General features: G+C 45.3%; 2 protein-coding genes across 4 annotated transcripts; one reads left to right on the top strand and one right to left on the bottom strand.

The window, feature by feature from the left end:
- Positions 1-764: 764 nt before the first annotated feature.
- LOC103650596 (PXMP2/4 family protein 4) lies at positions 765-14,388 on the top strand. Of its 2 annotated transcripts, XM_008676162.3 has the most exons (5): positions 765-970; positions 11,408-11,486; positions 12,146-12,374; positions 13,601-13,725; positions 13,831-14,388. In XM_008676162.3, the coding sequence occupies exons 1-5, from the start codon at positions 765-767 to the stop codon at positions 13,945-13,947; spliced, it is 756 nt and encodes a 251-aa protein (XP_008674384.1). In that variant the 3' UTR covers positions 13,948-14,388. The 2 variants fall into 2 exon arrangements, 1 of the variants encoding a protein (XP_008674384.1); XR_002268082.2 differs by lacking the exons at positions 765-970; positions 11,408-11,486; positions 13,831-14,388 and adding an exon at positions 11,918-11,988 and having other exon boundaries at positions 12,146-13,725.
- On the bottom strand, positions 14,065-15,825 carry LOC100275768 (uncharacterized). Of its 2 annotated transcripts, none has more exons than NM_001149771.2 (3): positions 15,534-15,694; positions 14,908-14,983; positions 14,065-14,816 (listed from the first exon to the last, which is right to left on the bottom strand). In NM_001149771.2, the coding sequence occupies exons 2-3, from the start codon at positions 14,965-14,967 to the stop codon at positions 14,457-14,459; spliced, it is 420 nt and encodes a 139-aa protein (NP_001143243.1). In that variant the 5' UTR covers positions 14,968-14,983; positions 15,534-15,694; the 3' UTR covers positions 14,065-14,456. The 2 variants fall into 2 exon arrangements, with proteins under 2 accessions (NP_001143243.1, XP_020405204.1); XM_020549615.2 differs by having other exon boundaries at positions 14,125-14,789; positions 15,534-15,825.
- Positions 15,826-17,139: the final 1,314 nt, after the last annotated feature.

Raw genomic sequence — 17,139 nt, 5'->3', positions numbered from 1 at the left:
GACCTAAATGCACAACATTACATTACATAAGCTTTGTTGCCATCCAATTAACCAGTTACCCTATGTAGATTAATAAAATTTAACATGTCACCAGTTTAAATGGGACATCAGCGATGACAGATTCAACTTGGTGAGCCGTGTTGGCATTTTGATTTACTATCGCAATTGTTTTTCGTGTATTTTCGACATATACACGTGCGACTATTGCATTGGCAATTGTTTAATCTCTAGCTGACTACCTGCCACAATTGTACATCGCCTAAAGACGTTCGAGTAAAGAGATCCAGTGTTCTTCCTTCAGAACTCTTCTTCCGTGTCATCTACTGGGGTTTCTTCGGCGACCTCAATGCTAGTTGATTTGAGGGTGTCCACGACGTGAGGAGGCCTCGGAGTTTGCTCATCACTTTCCTCAGAGACCTCATTGCTAAGGTGTAGAAAAAGAGAAGGCAAAGTAAGTGGGACAGACAGGTGCCTTATGGAACTCTCGCGTCTATTGGAGGAGTCGTAAGAAAATATTATTAGACTTTAATTCGTATCAATTTTTACTGTTTATATAATATTTTTGTCTATATTGATAAGTTAAACAACCGATTTTAATACAAAGCGAATAGCTCCCCGGTGTTCCTATGCCTCATGCAGAGGGATTCTTCTGTCCGTTGAACATTTGTGGGCCATGTTCGTGCCGTCACTCCCGCTTTTCCCTCCTCCAACGGCAATCGTCGTCCGTCCAGGAAGTCAGGAACCCAACGGTCGCCGCCGCCGCCATGGCCACTGCCCGAGCTTTCCACGCCGGCGGCCGCCTCCTCTTCCCTCTCCGTCTCAAACCCCGCAGGCCCAGCTCCTCACCCTGGTCTCACTTCCGCACCCACCTCATCTCCTCCAAGCCACCGCCCATACCGCGGGCGCGCCCGCCTAGCAGAAAGATCGTCGCATTCGGGCCTGGCGTGGGTGTCGTAGGGTGGTACCTTGGTCTCCTGGAGAGAAAATTGGATTTCTGCCATTATGGAACTTGAATTCGCCCAAATGCCATTATGTAAACGCGTTTCGTTAATACGCCATTACTTACAGACAAAATATCATTTAGGGGGTTATTAGCAACTTCACCTTGTTTTCGTGTCCTGTAAACCTTTAATGGGACGCCTTTGCCCCTGGACAAAAGCACCGCCACAGCTCAACTCCACATCCCAGCCTTTCACCGGCCGCTCAGCCTTTCACTGCAAATGCGTTATATTTTGCCAAATAGCAACCACACTGTTGATGCCTTTTCGGAGCGTCAAATACTCAAGAAGAACCGGCGGCGGTGCTCTCTGGTCAGGCGCGGACGGTCCGCGACCTGGCGCAGGGGCTAGGGTTTCCTGCCTAACGGCCGGATGGTCCGCGCCCTGGGGCCGGACGGTCCGCGCGTGCGCAGGGGCGACGGAAGATCGCCGGTGGCGCCTGGATCTCGCTCCCGGGAGGGACCCCGTCAGGGAGGAGAGATCCTAGGGATTGTCTAGGCTCGGGCCGCCGACCTAGACTCCTCTAATCGGCGTAGAGTCGAAGAGAGGCGAAGAATTTGGGGATCGAGAGGCTAAACTAGAACTAGACTAGAACTACTCCTAATTGTACTGGAAATAAATGCAAATAGAAGTTGTATTGATTCGATTGATTGTTACAAATCGGCCGTAGACCTCTCTTTATATAAAGGAGGGGGGCTGGACCCTTTACACGACTGGATTCCGGGTTAATTCCGCAAATCTAGCAAACAAACATAGCACAAAACTCGGAACCCTGAACTGCTCTGCGCATGCGCGGACCGTCCGGCCCACAGGCGCGGACTGTTCGGACCACGGACCGTCCGGCCTCAGGGCCGGACCGTCCGCCCGCTCAAAATGGTGCTCAACATATGCCCCCTGCCTTTTGGTGGAGCTGAGCAAACCAAAAGCAACTAACTCGATGTGATTACATCGGTTCTCTTAGGCATCCTGCCACATACTAGGATGGTACTGTTTGAGGAAACGTCCATTCAAAGCCTTAGGCAAGTCCTTGCCTTGTAATGTTTGTAGCAAATAGGCATTGCCAGACATCACATGTTTTACTTTATAAGGACCTTCCCAGCTTGGTGACCATTTCCCGAACTTCCGGTCTTTATTCCTTAGAGGCAGAATGGTCTTCCACACCAGGTCCCCTACTTGAAATGATTTTGCTTTGACCTTCTTGTTGTAGGCCCTGGCTACCATGATTTTGTCCTTTTCTATTGCTCCCAAAGCTATCATCCTTTTGTCGGTCACCTCATCAATATTATCCATCATTGAATCATAATAATCGGTAGCATTTAGATCATTTTGTCTGGCGAACCTGACAGCATTCAAACTTATTTCCACAGGCAACACTGCTTCCTGCCCATAGACAAGCTCAAAAGGAGATACTTTAGTAGCCCTATGTTTAGATATTCTATGAGCCCATAAAGCCTCAGACAAAATCTTATGCCAATGTTTAGGATTATCAGATATTTTCTTTTTTATCAAATTAATCAATGTCCTATTGCTAGACTCGGCCTAACCATTGGCCTGAGCATAATATGGAGATGAATTAAGCTGCTTAATTCTGTATAATTCAGCAAATTCACGTACCTCCTTTGACATAAAAGAAGTACCTTGATATGTAGTTAAGGTCTGGGGAATGCCAAATCTATGAATGATATGCTCAGTTATAAACTCAATTACCTTCTTGTGTGTCATGTTCTTTAGAGCAACGGCTTCAGTCCATTTGGTGAAGTAGTCAGTGGCAACTAACACAAACCGATGCCCCTTTGATGATGAAGGATGAATTTCTCCAATAAAGTCTAATCCCCATCCTCTGAACGGCCAAGGCTTGATGATAGGATGTAATTCGGCTGCAGGGACCAACTGTAGGTCGCCGAATTTTTGACACACTTGGCAACCCTTGTAGTACTTGAAACAATCAGCTATCATACTAGGCCAATAAAAACCAGACCTTCGCAACAACCACTTCATCTTTGGAGCTAATTGATGAGTACCACAAATTCCCTCATGTACTTCGGCCATGGCTAATATAGCATCATCTGGGCCCAAGCACTTAAGCAGGATGTCATTGACTGTTCGGCGGTAAAGTTCATCACTCATCAAAACATACTTGAAAGTTGTTCGCCGAATGTTCTTATCTGTCCTGATATTGGGATTTCGTAAATAATTAAGTATATGTGTCCTCCAATCACTTGCATCGGCTTCATTGTCAGCCGAATTGATGAAAAGAACATTTCTGGTAACCCCGGACGGTCCGGCGTCATCACGCGGACGGTCCGCGACCTGCGAATTTGGCTTTGCACTGGTTATCAGATTTTCAGTTTTGTGAAACTTCCCTCTCTTTATCCGATAACCTGATGCATCTTGTGCCAAATCATTAGCTCTATGATTCTCAACTCTAGAGATATGCTGAATACTGAATTCGTCAAAAGAATGGATTATGCTCCAACATTTCTCAAGGTAACTATTTAGAGTACCATCAAAACATTGATATTCTTCTAACACTTGTTGGACAACCAGTTGAGAATCACCAAATACCTTCACATGTTTTACTCCCATACCATTTAAAAGTTCTAAGCCGAATAGGAGGGCCTCATATTCAGCTTGATTATTAGTGCAATAAGTTTTCAATCGGCTAGAGAAGTCAAAGGAGACATTACTTGGTGAAACAAGCACAATGCCAATTCCTTGCCCTTCATTGCAAACCGATCCATCAAAATATAAAGTCCAAGGAGTAATAGTGAGGTATGACAGGTCTAGTTCATGAATATCATTAACCTGATGTTCTACAATGAAATCCGCTATGACTTGGCCTTTCATAGATTTCAATGGTTCATAGGCCAAGTCATACTCTATGAGTGCATAAGCCCACTTACCAATTCTATCACTCATAATTGGGTTATGCAACATGTATTTGATCACATCGGCTTGACCAGAAACAGTGCAATGACTAGACAGTAAATAACATCTACATTTGGTGCATGCAAAAAACAAGCATAAGCATAATTTTTCAATAAAAGTGTACCTTGTTTCAGCATCCACCAACCTTCGGCTTAGATATGTCACCACATGCTCCTTCCCCTCAGTTTCTTGTGTCAGAACAGCCACAATGACCTTATCCTCAGCTGCAATGTATAATCGGAATGGTACTCCTGCTCGTGGTGCTTTTAATACGGGAGCCGAAGATAAGTATTTTTTGATGAGATCAAATGCTTTTTGCTGTTCTGCCCCCCAAGCGAATTCGACATCATTCTTAAGCCGAAGAATAGGGGTGAACGCATCAATCTTCCCGGCTAGGTTAGAAATAAACCTTCGTAAATAATTTACCTTGCCGAGAAACCTCTATACCTCGACCTTACAGGTCGGAGGTCCCACATTCCGAATAGACTTGATTCGGTCAGGGTCTATCTCTATACCATGTTCATGTATGACAAATCCTAAAAACTTACCAGCCGACACTCCAAAAGCACATTTACGTGGGTTCATTTTCAAAACATACTGACGCATTTTATAAAAGGCTTTGCGCAAATCAACTATATGAGAACTAAACTCAGCCGATTTGACTACAATATCATCAATGTAAACTTCCACAGTGTTTTCTAACAATTCATGGAAGATCAAATTCATAGCCCTCTGATAAGTAGCACCAGCATTTTTCAGACCAAATGTCATGACAACCCACTCAAATAAACCAATGAAGCCTGGACATATAAAGGCCGTTTTAGACGCATCTTCTTCGGCCATGAAAATCTGATTATATCCGGCATTACCATCAAGGAAGCTAATAATTCTATTTCCTGATGCATTATTGATTAATGTGTCGGCTATGTGCATGGGATATTCGTCTTTAGGAGTTGCTCTATTTAAATTGCGAAAATCAATGCGTACTCTAAGTTTACCTGACTCCTTCTTCTCCACCGGCACAATATTGGAGACCCACTCTGCGTATCTGCAAGGTCTGATAAAATCAGCTTCTAGCAGCCGGTGGATTTCGTCCTTGATGCGTGGGAGAAGATCTGGACGAAATGTTCTAGCTCTTTGCTTGAAAGGTCTGAAACCAGATTTAATAGACAGCTGATGCTCTACGATCTCTCGGCTTAATCCAGGCATCTCAGTATAATTCCAAGCAAAGCAATCTGAATATTCCTTCAATAGACCGATCATCTCATCTCTAGGATCAGTCTCCAGGGTCTTGTTTACAAAAGTCGGCCTTGGAGTTTTACCATCTCCTATGTCAATCTCCTCCAAAGGATCGGCCGATGTAAACCCCTGTCCTAGTTTATCAAGATCTCTGAATTCCTCTATTATGTTCCCCACAGAGGAATTAGAAGATCTTTGTGTGACGGCGGACTCTCCGGTCTCGGGGACCGGATCATCCGTAATACTGTCCTTTTGCTGTGATATATGTTCGGTCTTAAAGTCCGAACCCTTTTGTGAAATACCAGACCATCCGGCCTTGGAAGCCGAACTGTCCGTGGCCAGAGACTCATGAGTTTTGTGTGTATTCATCATTTAAACTTTATTTAGGATTTAGCCGATTCTCCATCGGTTCTAGCATTACAGGAATGAAACCTTTCTTATATATACTTATGAATTGATAATTAGAAAAATCTACTCCTGTGAGACATGTAGCAGTCTCATAAGTCTAGAGTATAGGGGCATCGGCCACAGCGATGCAGGCCGATACATCAACATGTACTTGTTCTATGTCATCGCCTACCCATTGTATTAGCATTTGATGTAATGTAGAAGGTATACATTGATTGGCGTGAATCCAATCTCTGCCTAGAATTAAACTGTAATTTCCTTCTACATCAGCGACGAAGAATGCAGCAGCAAGGGTCTTAGTCCCGATGGTTAATTCAACGGACGTGACTCCCCTGGCTTTGATCGAACTATCAGTTCCAACACCGCTGAGGGTCATGTTGGTCTTGACAAGTTCGTCATCTTGTTTACCTAATTTTCTGTATAATGAATAAGGCATTAGATTTACAGCCGCCCCTCCGTCTACCAACATCTTAGCAATCGGTATCCCATCAATGTGACCGCGCACGAAGAGCGGCTTTAAATGATTTACCGATTCCTTTGGTTTAGTAAAGGCGACTTCTTTAGGACCAAAATCAAACTGGGCAACAACAGGTTCATCGTCGCCGATGATAGTACAATCGGCAGAAAATGTAATAATATTTACATCCATACCTGGGCGTTTTGGAGAAGCCTCATAGTCGACTAGGTCTTCTCCCAGCAGGTCGTCCTCTTCCATTGATGTTGTCGTGTCGTTGGAGGCCTCCTGGTGAACGGCGGACGGTCCGCACGCGGGGGCCGGACGGTCCGCGCCTGGTGCAGGTTGTCCAGAGGCTTCCTGGTGAACGGCGGACGGTCCGTGCGCGAGGGCCGGACGGTCCGCGCCTGGTGCAGGTTGACTTTCTATTTCTGTGGCCGTTTGTTTTTTCTCAACGGCCTTCGATCTCCATTTCTTTTGCGGTGGCGGGTATAGTGGATGTGTGTCATTAAATGTCTTTTCCGCCTCCTTCTCCTGGCTCTCCTTTGCTCTTAGGCGCTGTAATTTTCTCTTTTGGGATCGTGTCAACCCCGCTGGGCACCATCGAGGCATGGAGTATTTTGGATCGGCTGTTTTGATGGTAGCCATATCCTTTTCGGTTGTGTTGGCCGATTCGCCGAAAATCATCGGCCCTTTATTGTCTCCCTGTATGACAACATCTGCGGTGCCTATTTTGATGATGTCCTTTTTTGTTGTTCTTTGAGTTGCTACAGGCATATGCCCCCTTGCCGGATTGGTCGGCCTAGGAGGCTGAGTAGTCCGGCAATCTTGTTGGGCCTGTGCCTGGTGACCGGATTCAGCAGCGCTCAATCGGTCTTGCACTGGCGGCGCTAACCTATCAAAAACGGATGTTTGGGGTGCCCCCCAGGCGGGGTACTGTGGCATCCCAAATGGATATGGTGGCATGCCCCACATTTGATTTGGGAAATATGGTGGAGGTAAGTATGTGTATGGATATGGCATAGATGGATAAGGGGGTGGAGGTGTCCATGTCGGTATGTTAGGTCTCAATTGTACGATAGGACCTTTCATTTCATCCGATTGGTGAGGTGGTCCAATCGGCCTGACCTGACGTTGCTCATGAATGGGTGAGCGGGGTCGCTTTGGTGGCCAGTCACTAGGGCTGGCCTTCTTTTTCACGTATTTAGACAACAATTGATCGAAAGTCGGGCCAGGCTTGATCAGTCGACCAACTGCTTTAAATGTATTTGTTTTCCACGTACCTATCTCTGGTCGTCGTGGTTTGAAGGTACGTGGTCGCTGCGAGTCCTGAGCATGGCCGAACTGTCCGCCAGAGTCCTCCGGACCGTCCGGAGAAGCGTCGGACCGTCCGCGTCGGGACGGCGGACTGTCCGTGATGCGCAGCACGGGTTCCCGCAACTGTCTCCCTGTCTGCGCTTGCCCCCCAGTGCTAGAGGCTGTGATAGTCACCTTCAGGGTCTCCCCTCCATCGGGAGTCTTCTCGGCCACCACTTTCCTGCAAGAAACTTTACAATCCCCATCGGCCTTTTTAGCATTGCCGATGATTGTTTCCTTGCCTTTGCCTTTATCGGCTGTATTTGGCCGAACCAGGACTTTCTTGCCCTCGAAGTCAATCATGTTCATCAGAAAGGGCTCTGTATCCACCTGCATTTCCTGAAATTTCAATCGTCCTTCGTTAATGGTCGATTGAATCTGTCGCCGAAATACATTACAATCATTAGTGACATAAGAAAATGAGTTATGCCACTTGTAGTACACTCGACGTTTTAGCTCGTCGGCGGATGGAACAGTGTGATTTATTTTAATATTGCCATTTTTGAGTAATTCGTCAAATATTCTATCACACTTACCAACATTAAACGTAAACTTAACCTCCTCTTGCCGTTTCTTTTGAACCGGCTGTAAGGAGAAACAAGCCGAAGATTTGGCCTGTTTTGGCCAAACCATTTCAGCAGCGTACACTTCCGCTGATTCGTCATCCGAGCTACTTTGGTCGCATTCTACTATGTGCACGTTGTGACGCATTGTTTTAGCAGTTTCTTTGCTCCGGCTTTCGCAATCCAAAGCCCTCTGGTGTAACTGTGCTAGTGTAAAAAATTGGATGCCTTCTAATCTTTCTTTTAAATAATATCGCAGACCATTAAAGGCTAATCGTACTAGCTGTTTTTCTGCTAAATGAATTTGAAAGCATCGGTTTCTTGTATCGCGGAATCTCCGGATGTAATCATTAACCGATTCGTCCTTTGTTTGTCGTAATGACACTAAATCTACGAAATCCAACTCATAGTCACCGGAGAAAAAATGATCATGAATTTTTTGTTCTAGATCCCCCCACGATGAAATGGAATTAGGAGGTAAAGTGACATACCATGCAAACGCGGTTCCTGTTAGAGATAATGAAAATAAGCGCACGCGAAATGCCTCTGTGTCGGCCAATTCTCCCAATTGTGCTAAGAACTGGTCTATATGTTCACGCGTGTTTTTCCCTTGATCACCCGAAAATTTTGCGAATTCGGGTATCCTAGTTCCCTATGGGTACGGGTGGTGATCAAATCGGTTGTCATAAGGTTTCCGATATGATTGCCCCCCAGGGATCATGCTTACTCCGAGCTTATCTCGGAACGCCCCAGCTATTTCTTCCCTTACTATATCAATGGCAGCCAGTGCAAGACCACCAGCTCTCTGGTCAAACCTAGGTGGGGTTGGTTGCATGTTAGTATGTTGTCGTTCCCCCCATTGGTTTGAGCTACGTGGTGCATTTCCATTTGCCCTATATGGCTCATAGGTTTGATCGTCTCTTTCCGGCCTTCTAGGTGGGGCCGGAAAGCTTTCCTGGGCTCTGGATCCTGAATTAATGGGCTGGTGCATTGCATAGTGTGATGGGAAGTGTTGCTGGGACAGGCGAGGATTCAGGTAATAATCCTCCTCAAAAGGCTCATGCGCGGACTGTCCGGCTATGTACCCGGACCGTCCGTGATTATATGCGGACCGTCTGTCGTTGTATGCGGACCGTCCGACTGGGTAGTTTGGGTTCTGTGTCATATGTGGTGGCTCGGGTGCGTGTCTGGGTACTTCATTAAAAATAGGCCCGGCCATGACTGGCCCGGACAGTCCGCGATCACGCGCGGACGGTCCGGACATGTGCAGATCGGCTGTTTTGCTGTCAATTTGCGGTTGCTCAGGGTACGTGTCCATCGGCATCCCATAAAGGGGTTGTGTCTGGTCGTGACAACCTACAGCCGATGTATTACGCGTATTACCCCCTAATTCTACTTCGTGTGATGGGAAATTTGCAATGCTAGATTTGTCAAATGCACGCGCTAATCTCCTATAGTCGTTTTGCATATCCCCTATAATATTTTGCATTTGCTCACGCTGTTCATCTACATAATTCTTAAGAGATTGCAGCTCGTTTGTATTACTTACATTGGGGATGTCTGGCGTGGGTCGCAGTGAAGCCGGATCCGTCGCCCAATGTCGGACGACTTTGTTGTTCCTGTCCACTTTGAAGTTAGCCAAGAACCTCGCTTTTGCCTCCTGGATCATCTGCTCCTTGTGCTCCTCAAACTGGAGCTGTTCGTCAGCCGGCAATGTGTCCCAAGTCGGCTCTATGATGTTGCTTGGGGAAATATCAGAGCTATCCCTTGAACCGGCCATTGAGGGCCGATTTGATGACTCTGTATTTGTGTTCCCCAGCGGAGTCGCCAAAAAGTATGTTGACGCCTTTTCGGAGCGTCAAATACTCAAGAAGAACCGGCGGCGGTGCTCTCTGATCAGGCGCGGACGGTCCGCGGCCTGGGGCCGGACGGTCCGCGACCTGGCGCAGGGGCTAGGGTTTCCTGCCTAACGGCCGGACGGTCCGCGCGTGCGCAGGGGCGGCGGAAGATCGCCAGTGGCGCCTGGATCTCGCTCCCGGGAGGGACCCTGTCGGGGAGGAGAGATCCTAGGGATTGTCTAGGCTCGGGCCGGCCGACCTAGACTCCTCTAATCGGCGTAGAGTCGAAGAGAGGCGAAGAATTTGGGGATCGAGAGGCTAAACTAGAACTAGACTAGAACTACTCCTAATTGTACTGGAAATAAATGCGAATAGAAGTTGTATTGATTCGATTGATTGTTACAAATCGGCCGTAGACCTCTCTTTATATAGAGGAGGGGGGCTGGACCCTTTACACGACTGGATTCCGGGTTAATTCCGTAAATCTAGCCAACAAACATAGCACAAAACTCGGAACCCTGAACTGCTCTGCGCATGCGCGGACCGTCCGGCCCACAGGCGCGGACTGTCCGGCAGAGCCAGACCGTCTGCCCGCTCAAAATGGTGCTCAACACACACCATCAGTTTTACAAAGCATACATGACAAACATTTTCAAACAAGGAACTTCAGTTTGTACCCTCCAAATCATTGGTAACCTGTGCACACTAACAGATTCAACATTTTCAGCTTCTAAACATCTGTTTCAGGTAACAGTACATTTGATAGCACACTACGATCTCCATCAAAATAACCAAGATCTCCATTAAAGTAGTAGTTCCTCTGACAGCACACTACTCCCACTGTCACCCCTGCTTCTAATAACCACGTTGTTGAGGAGAGCGAGGCCGACGCGGTGGACGTGGGCGGGGTGGCGGGTGCGGAGCCGGCGGGCGAGGCAGAGGTAGTCCCAGGCGCCGCCGCCGTCGTGCTCCTCCAGACGCAGCAGGCGCGCCTCGTCCGCCGTCGTGGCAGCCGCGACCGCCGCTGCCATGGAGGACGTGGGTGGGGCGCCGTCGATTTTGGCCGAGGGGAGAGAGAGGATAAGGTAGCTGTTTGGTTCAGCTTTTTTCTGACCAGCTTTTCTGAAAATCTGGCTGTGGGGAGAATCTAGTTGTGGCGAGAATCTGAGTATCATTACGATTACGTGTGGAGAAAGATAAAGTTGTTCATAGGACTCAGGATCTAGAAAGTGATGGATTCCTACTATTACAACAACTCGACCGATTATGTGTTTATATTGATTTTGGATGGTTTTTGCCCCAACGAATTTTATAGAAGCTGGCTGGAAAACTGAGCGTTTGGTAGTCTGCAGCAGCTTTTGGTGGCCAGAAGCTGCCAGAAGCCGAAACAAACAGGCCCGGGTAAGAGAAAAGAGAACGGCGTTTTTGTTGTAGGGGCAAAAGCGTCCGATCAACTGATGACAGTATAGTAAAAGACGTTTATTTTTCAAATAACCTTCTAAATAGCATTTTGTCTGTGAGCCTGTGTTTGATAATGACGAATTAACGAAGTGCGTTTACATAATAGCATAATGATATTTGAGCGAATCTGAAGTTTCATAACGGCAGAAATCTAATTTTCTCTCTCCTGGACGCGCGGCCCGTGCTGACCAAGAGCGTCACCGCCGCTGCCATCTTCACCGCCGCGGACCTCTCTTCCCAGGTCGGGATCTTCTCCTGTCCTGGATTGCTCGTAAAAAGTAACCTTCTTCGCCCAATATCGTGGTCGTGGAAGCAGGAACTCTCAGCCATCACAATTGACGGATAGATTCCACGTGGTAGGATTTGTGATACATTGTCAATTTATCGTCCGTAGGATGCGATGTGATATATTTTAAACTGATGTTGTAATTGATGTCATAGTTGTGTTGGTGATTATTTGTAAGTTGCGATTACTTTAATCATTTCAAATATTGGTATCATCATTATAATCCGAAAGATATATGCAGCCAGGCGCATCATTCTGAAAGTTTCCCTTCATATACACGTCTGTTTGCTGTTTAGGGGACAGCCATTTTAAATATGTGGTGGGTCAAGCTGATCTACAGCTTATGTATGACATATCAATGAATTGATCTATAGCCTCTATAATGTAAGTCTGACCATTTTCAGTTTCTCCAAACCGTGAAGGGAATGGGGCTATCAGCTATTTCACCACTTCTGTAGTCAGTGTTCCTATGTTTGTTAGCACTATCATATTTATCTTGATAATTTAATACTTGGTGTCCCCTGGATGGGATTTTCACTGCTATTTATACTGGCTATTACAGTTAGATGTTGCTTCTAACACGCTTTCATTTGCTTTTGCTATTTCATTGTCAGATGCTCACGCTTGATCCTGAGGATTCACTTGATTTTCTTAGGACGGCACGTATGGCTACTTATGTGTTTCTGATCTCTGGACCTACCCTCCATCTTTGGTTCAATTTTATCTCAAAATTGTTCCCCAAAAAGGATGTAGTGAACACATTGAAGAAGATGGCTCTAGGGCAAGCAGTCTATGGACCAATTATGAAGTCAGTTTTCTTCTCGTATAATGCAGGATTACAAGGTACTATTGCTTACATGCCTCCATATAGACATGCTTGAGAATTGAGATACATGGAAATAATTTTCTGGTCTAGTTCTTATTGAGTTGCACAAAAATCATCTGTTGAATTTCAGTACTCTGTTCATTTTTCTAGTGTAGCTTGACTCTGCAAAATCATCCTTTGACCGCAAGTTACTTCTACAATAGTTTATTAGTAGTTAAAAATCATAATTATTGACAGGTGCTTTTGAATTCTAATCCGATGTTATCAATTTTGTGGCACATGACTTATATATTGTTAGATTTTGGTCTATGCATGAATTTGGACAGTCAGACCATGCCTTACAAAAATGATTGTGTCAGTACTTATTTGTTGCGCATGCTTCTGTTACCTTATTTTGACATTGTCCTATTAACTCTACCTATTCTGTTTCCTATGCTGACGATTAGTCTGTTTCAGTGACACATTAATTAAAATGATTGTACAGCAGGCTTGATCTTCATTTTCTCCTAAAGTTTTATATGTGTAGGACTTCTATTTTATTATCGTAAAAAGCTAATAATATGGAGTTCAGTTGGCATTAGTTGCCGAGTCCTCAAATTCTTAAAGACTCCTTCCCTGCTCCAAACAAAAGAAACAACTATATTCCTTCTATTTGATTATCTGTAAACACATGAATGGATCTATTTACTACAATCTTGTATTCAAAGTGGTCCAGCGAAAAAATAGCACATCATGGATACAGTATGTTCCTGTTTCGTATGATTTCTGTGAGATGCAACTATCAATGTACTGGGTACGAACTACTACCTGGTGGCTGCACATGGTAGCATTTATTATTCTGTCTGTATTATGTGAAGGAAAGCAAGATATCCATCTGTAAGCGGGCTTGCACGTCTGTTAAATATGGACCCCTTTCGTAACGACTGCAAGCACTCTGTTGTATTAGCATATTTGATCTGATCTTATTAGTTCAAAATAGTATCTTAATAGTTACATCCTACTTCAATCTTGGTGGACAGGTGACTAAAGGGTTCAAACTCATTACTCATATATGTTGAATGCAGCAAACACCTAGAGCCACTTTGTACTGTTGAGCATTATAGCAGAGACAGCATTCAGATAAGCTTGCATGCAGTACACCCTCCCCACCAACTTTAGCGATCTGAAACCTTTTTTTGTCGCAAACTATTCTGGTATGCAGACTCACACACTATTTAGTGGCTTTTTCTGATCTGATACGCAGGCGAGACTCTTCCTGAGATCATTGCAAGATTGAAGAGGGATCTAGTTCCCGCCATCACAAGCGGGCTTTTATATTGGCCAACTTGTGATCTCATTACTTTCAAGTTTGTTCCAGTTCATTTACAGGTAACTGATGCATTCTGGAAATATCTGCTTGGGCTCAGCTTGTTTGGCGTGGCAGCATTTCTGACCTGAACTATATCCCCCCCCCCCCCCCCACCCCCCCCCCAGCCGCTAGTGAGCAATTCATTCTCATTCCTTTGGACCATCTACATAACATATATGGCCAGCTTGAAGAAAGCAGATGCATGTGGATGTGGCCACGAGTACGTAGCTGTTGTCAAATGACTCCAACATGGCTGTTGTCTGTCGATTCTTTGTACAAGGCAGACTTAATGGACATCTCTTGGATCTCTAGGACGTTATCTGTCGTTTTATTATCGACCAACGATTACAGATTTTAGATAGAGGAATTGCTTCCAATGCGTTCATTCACTTATGTCCACCAGAGGCGGATCCAAGGGGTGGGCAAATTACACTAGGTCCATTGGTCTTGTATGATGACATCTTTGTACGGTCTTTGATCCTGTTGCTCAAAAGTACATTTACTTGAACTAAACTCTCTGTATCTGGTTATCTAGATGTAAGTGGCCCTGTTCTCTTTGCCACAAAACAACAACAGACACGATTTGATTCTTTTTCTTCTCGTCTGGTTCATTTTAGTTTGCCTATCATTTCCTTCTTTTTTGAGCTCGTTCCTACAGTTGCAATGAAATCGTAATATACATACATACATGCAGCAATGCACTTGCTTTTGTTTAGGGCACTCCCATGCCAACCCTGTCTAATTAATCCCTTCACGCCATCTTGAGACTTAAACATTGATAGCGCCAAGCAGACTGCATGACCTGATGATCATCATGCCTATTGCTCTCGCCCTGGAACCTTAGGTTTGTTACATTGGAACTGGGCATGAACCTCTGAGCTTGCTCTGATTCTGCAGATGTCGACGACGACATGGTCGCTTCGGAGTCTGAAGTGGATGGCTTCTCCTGCCGCGTCCTTCCAGCCCCTGTTGCCAGCGTCAGCTCCAGGTTGAAGTCCTCCTCCTCCTCCGTCTTGCCTGAGCTACCACACCGTTGCTGGTGGTGCTGGGTAATCTGCGTCTGCGTCATCAGCTGCTTCTGAACCTGGTACACGCGGTGCAGCTCGTGAACCTGAAGGGGATCATCGAACAATTTCAGCATCGTTATGAAGTAGTAAAATGTGTACTGCTCTACCTGTGTGTGAGCAGGAATGAAGTTGTACCTGCTGCCTGAATGTTTGCTCTTGCCTCAGCATGGCCATCTTGATGTGTTCCTTCTCCATCTTGTCTCTGCCCGCCCTACAACAAGTAGAAATGGATGTGAGATGCTAACACACATCTGCCTGTCGCATTTTACTTTAGGCAAAGTAACCTAACGTTGTCCCCTCCACTGACATGGCATAATGGTACAGAAGTAGAAGCTTTTGTACACATTTTTATTCCCGGAAAAAGCGAAGTACAAGCTTATAGTGTACGAACGTTAAATTCTTGCAGACAGAATTCTGCTTCGCCCTCTTAAAAAAAAAAATCACGCCTGCATGTCTTCCTGAGAAACAAACTACTGATGAACTCGGCCCTGAAGCCGGAAACTCTGATAAAGAGTACAGAGTTTAGAACACCTCCGGTTTCTTTCTTTCTTTGCAAACTCTCCGAAGCAACAATAGACGTTTTTGAGCAACTGCTCCCCGATCATGAATGAAAATTACAAAAAGAAAAGGACGATCCGGCCAAGAATACGACGATGGCATGCATGCATGCAAACTCTCAGAATGCTCCAGGGCGATTCTTGGGAGCAACAAGGATCAAGAAGGAAATAAATAAATAAAAGCGAGGCAAACAAGAGCATCACCTCTGCCTCACGAGCTCCCACAGCTGATTCCTCTGTCGAAGATGTTGGGACGGGAAGATCTCCTGGTACTAGTGGTAGCTACTGCTAGGCCAAAGGCACAGCTTTTGGCCCTGCTGAGAAGCAACAGCCTGCAGGATTTGCATGCCGTGTGCATCAAATCTGGTGAGGCAGGAGGGGTGAGGAGGGGATTTAAGATTCTCTCCCCTGCCATTAGTTTTGCTACTGTCATGGTGGGGCCCTCCTGTGGGCATGCCGAACAAATCCATGTCATTTAGGCCAATGGAGTTCATATGCGATAAAAGGCTCCCAAGATGCTCCTATCCTATGTAGTGCCAAGAAAAGGATAGGATTAGGACCAAGCCCCAGCTTGCAGCACTGAAATTCTTATGCGCCCCCACTCACACCCTCAGGGCATGTTCCGTTGCGCCAGGATCGAAGGGGGTTAGAAGTAATTAAATCCCTTCCTAGTCAAAATTGAATAGAAGTGGATTGTTTTTATTCTAGCTCTTTGTTTCGTTGCTGTTTAACTTGCACAAGCGCTTAATTAATTAGTGATATGCGAAGGTTGATGTTTAGCTCTCTCTCTCTCTCTACCTATGAGGTTTTGCGCAGCAGTTGGGGTTTGTACGTGTAGCCATGCTAGTTTGAAATGTTTGGATCTCATGCTCACTGGATTAAGATTATCATCACCAGTTGTCTCAAATAATCTATGCACTGACTGTCATTCATAGTCAGAATACCTGTCTTATAGCAAAGTAGGCACATTTTTACCATGCGTCCATGCATGTCATGTAGTTACATCTTTTTACAGTGGGCCTGATCTGTACCAGCAGAACCTAGATCCAGACTGCAGTCAATCCTGACCAGATGCAGAATTGAAGTTGGATCTTGTGCTGGCTTCAGGCCTCGCTCTAGATTGTGCGATGTGATTGGATGATGAGTTATGTGGAGTGGTTGGTACTAACAATAACACCGGGGATTTGGAGTTATTCCAGGGTTGGGACAAGTCAGGGCCTGAAAAAATCCAGGCCTGTATGATTAGTTCCAGCCCTGTCATTTTCCTTCTCATTGCCGTCGGGATGCAGGTCTCTCTGTCATCTCCCCTCTCCTCTCCCCAGGGATTAGCTACCTGGATGTACCCATGTTTGTAGACCTTTGGTTAACTGGACGCGTGGTTCTGTTTCATACGTACTTTTGTTGTTCACAACCACAATACAATTCTACTAGTTGTCTTTTTTTTGTTTTTGCGAAGGTAGTCGTCTGTATTATTTCTTCAATTTCACCGTATAGTCTTAGACAAGTTGTGGGAGAATTAATCCAGAATCAAACGGTTCCTAAATAAGCATATACGTCATGAATAATGATTAGAAATAGTTATTTAAATGCGCTTAAATAATTGATGTCTCACAATTTTTAATTAAAAATGTATATATTAGAGATTATAAAGAAATAGATTATAGAAGTCATAAATAGTTCATAAAACCATCATTTGTTATAATATTAAAAGAATACCAACTTCATTAATCTCATAGCCACTTAGATCATCTGCGTACCTAGAGATGTCAACGGGGATTCCCACCAGGTTATGACACAACAGACCCATCCC

The sequence above is a fragment of the Zea mays genome, chromosome 3 (genome assembly GCF_902167145.1).
Source record: "Zea mays cultivar B73 chromosome 3, Zm-B73-REFERENCE-NAM-5.0, whole genome shotgun sequence".
Lineage (NCBI taxonomy): Eukaryota > Viridiplantae > Streptophyta > Magnoliopsida > Poales > Poaceae > Zea > Zea mays.
The sequence above is the reverse complement of the archived record's forward strand: the minus strand, read 5'-3'. Positions and strand labels throughout refer to the sequence as shown.

Coding starts and splice junctions, on each gene's coding strand:
- LOC103650596 (XM_008676162.3), top strand. CDS start 765: ATGGCCACTGCCCGAGCTTTCCACGCCGGCGGCCGCCTCCTCTTCCCT. Junction 971..11,407: donor GTCGTAGGGTGGTACCTTGG/TCTCCTGGAGAG, acceptor TCTAATTTTCTC/TCTCCTGGACGCGCGGCCCG. Junction 12,375..13,600: donor GTATAATGCAGGATTACAAG/GTACTATTGCTT, acceptor TCTGATACGCAG/GCGAGACTCTTCCTGAGATC.
- LOC100275768 (NM_001149771.2), bottom strand. CDS start 14,967: ATGGAGAAGGAACACATCAAGATGGCCATGCTGAGGCAAGAGCAAACA. Junction 14,817..14,907: donor AGCAAACATTCAGGCAGCAG/GTACAACTTCAT, acceptor GATCCCCTTCAG/GTTCACGAGCTGCACCGCGT.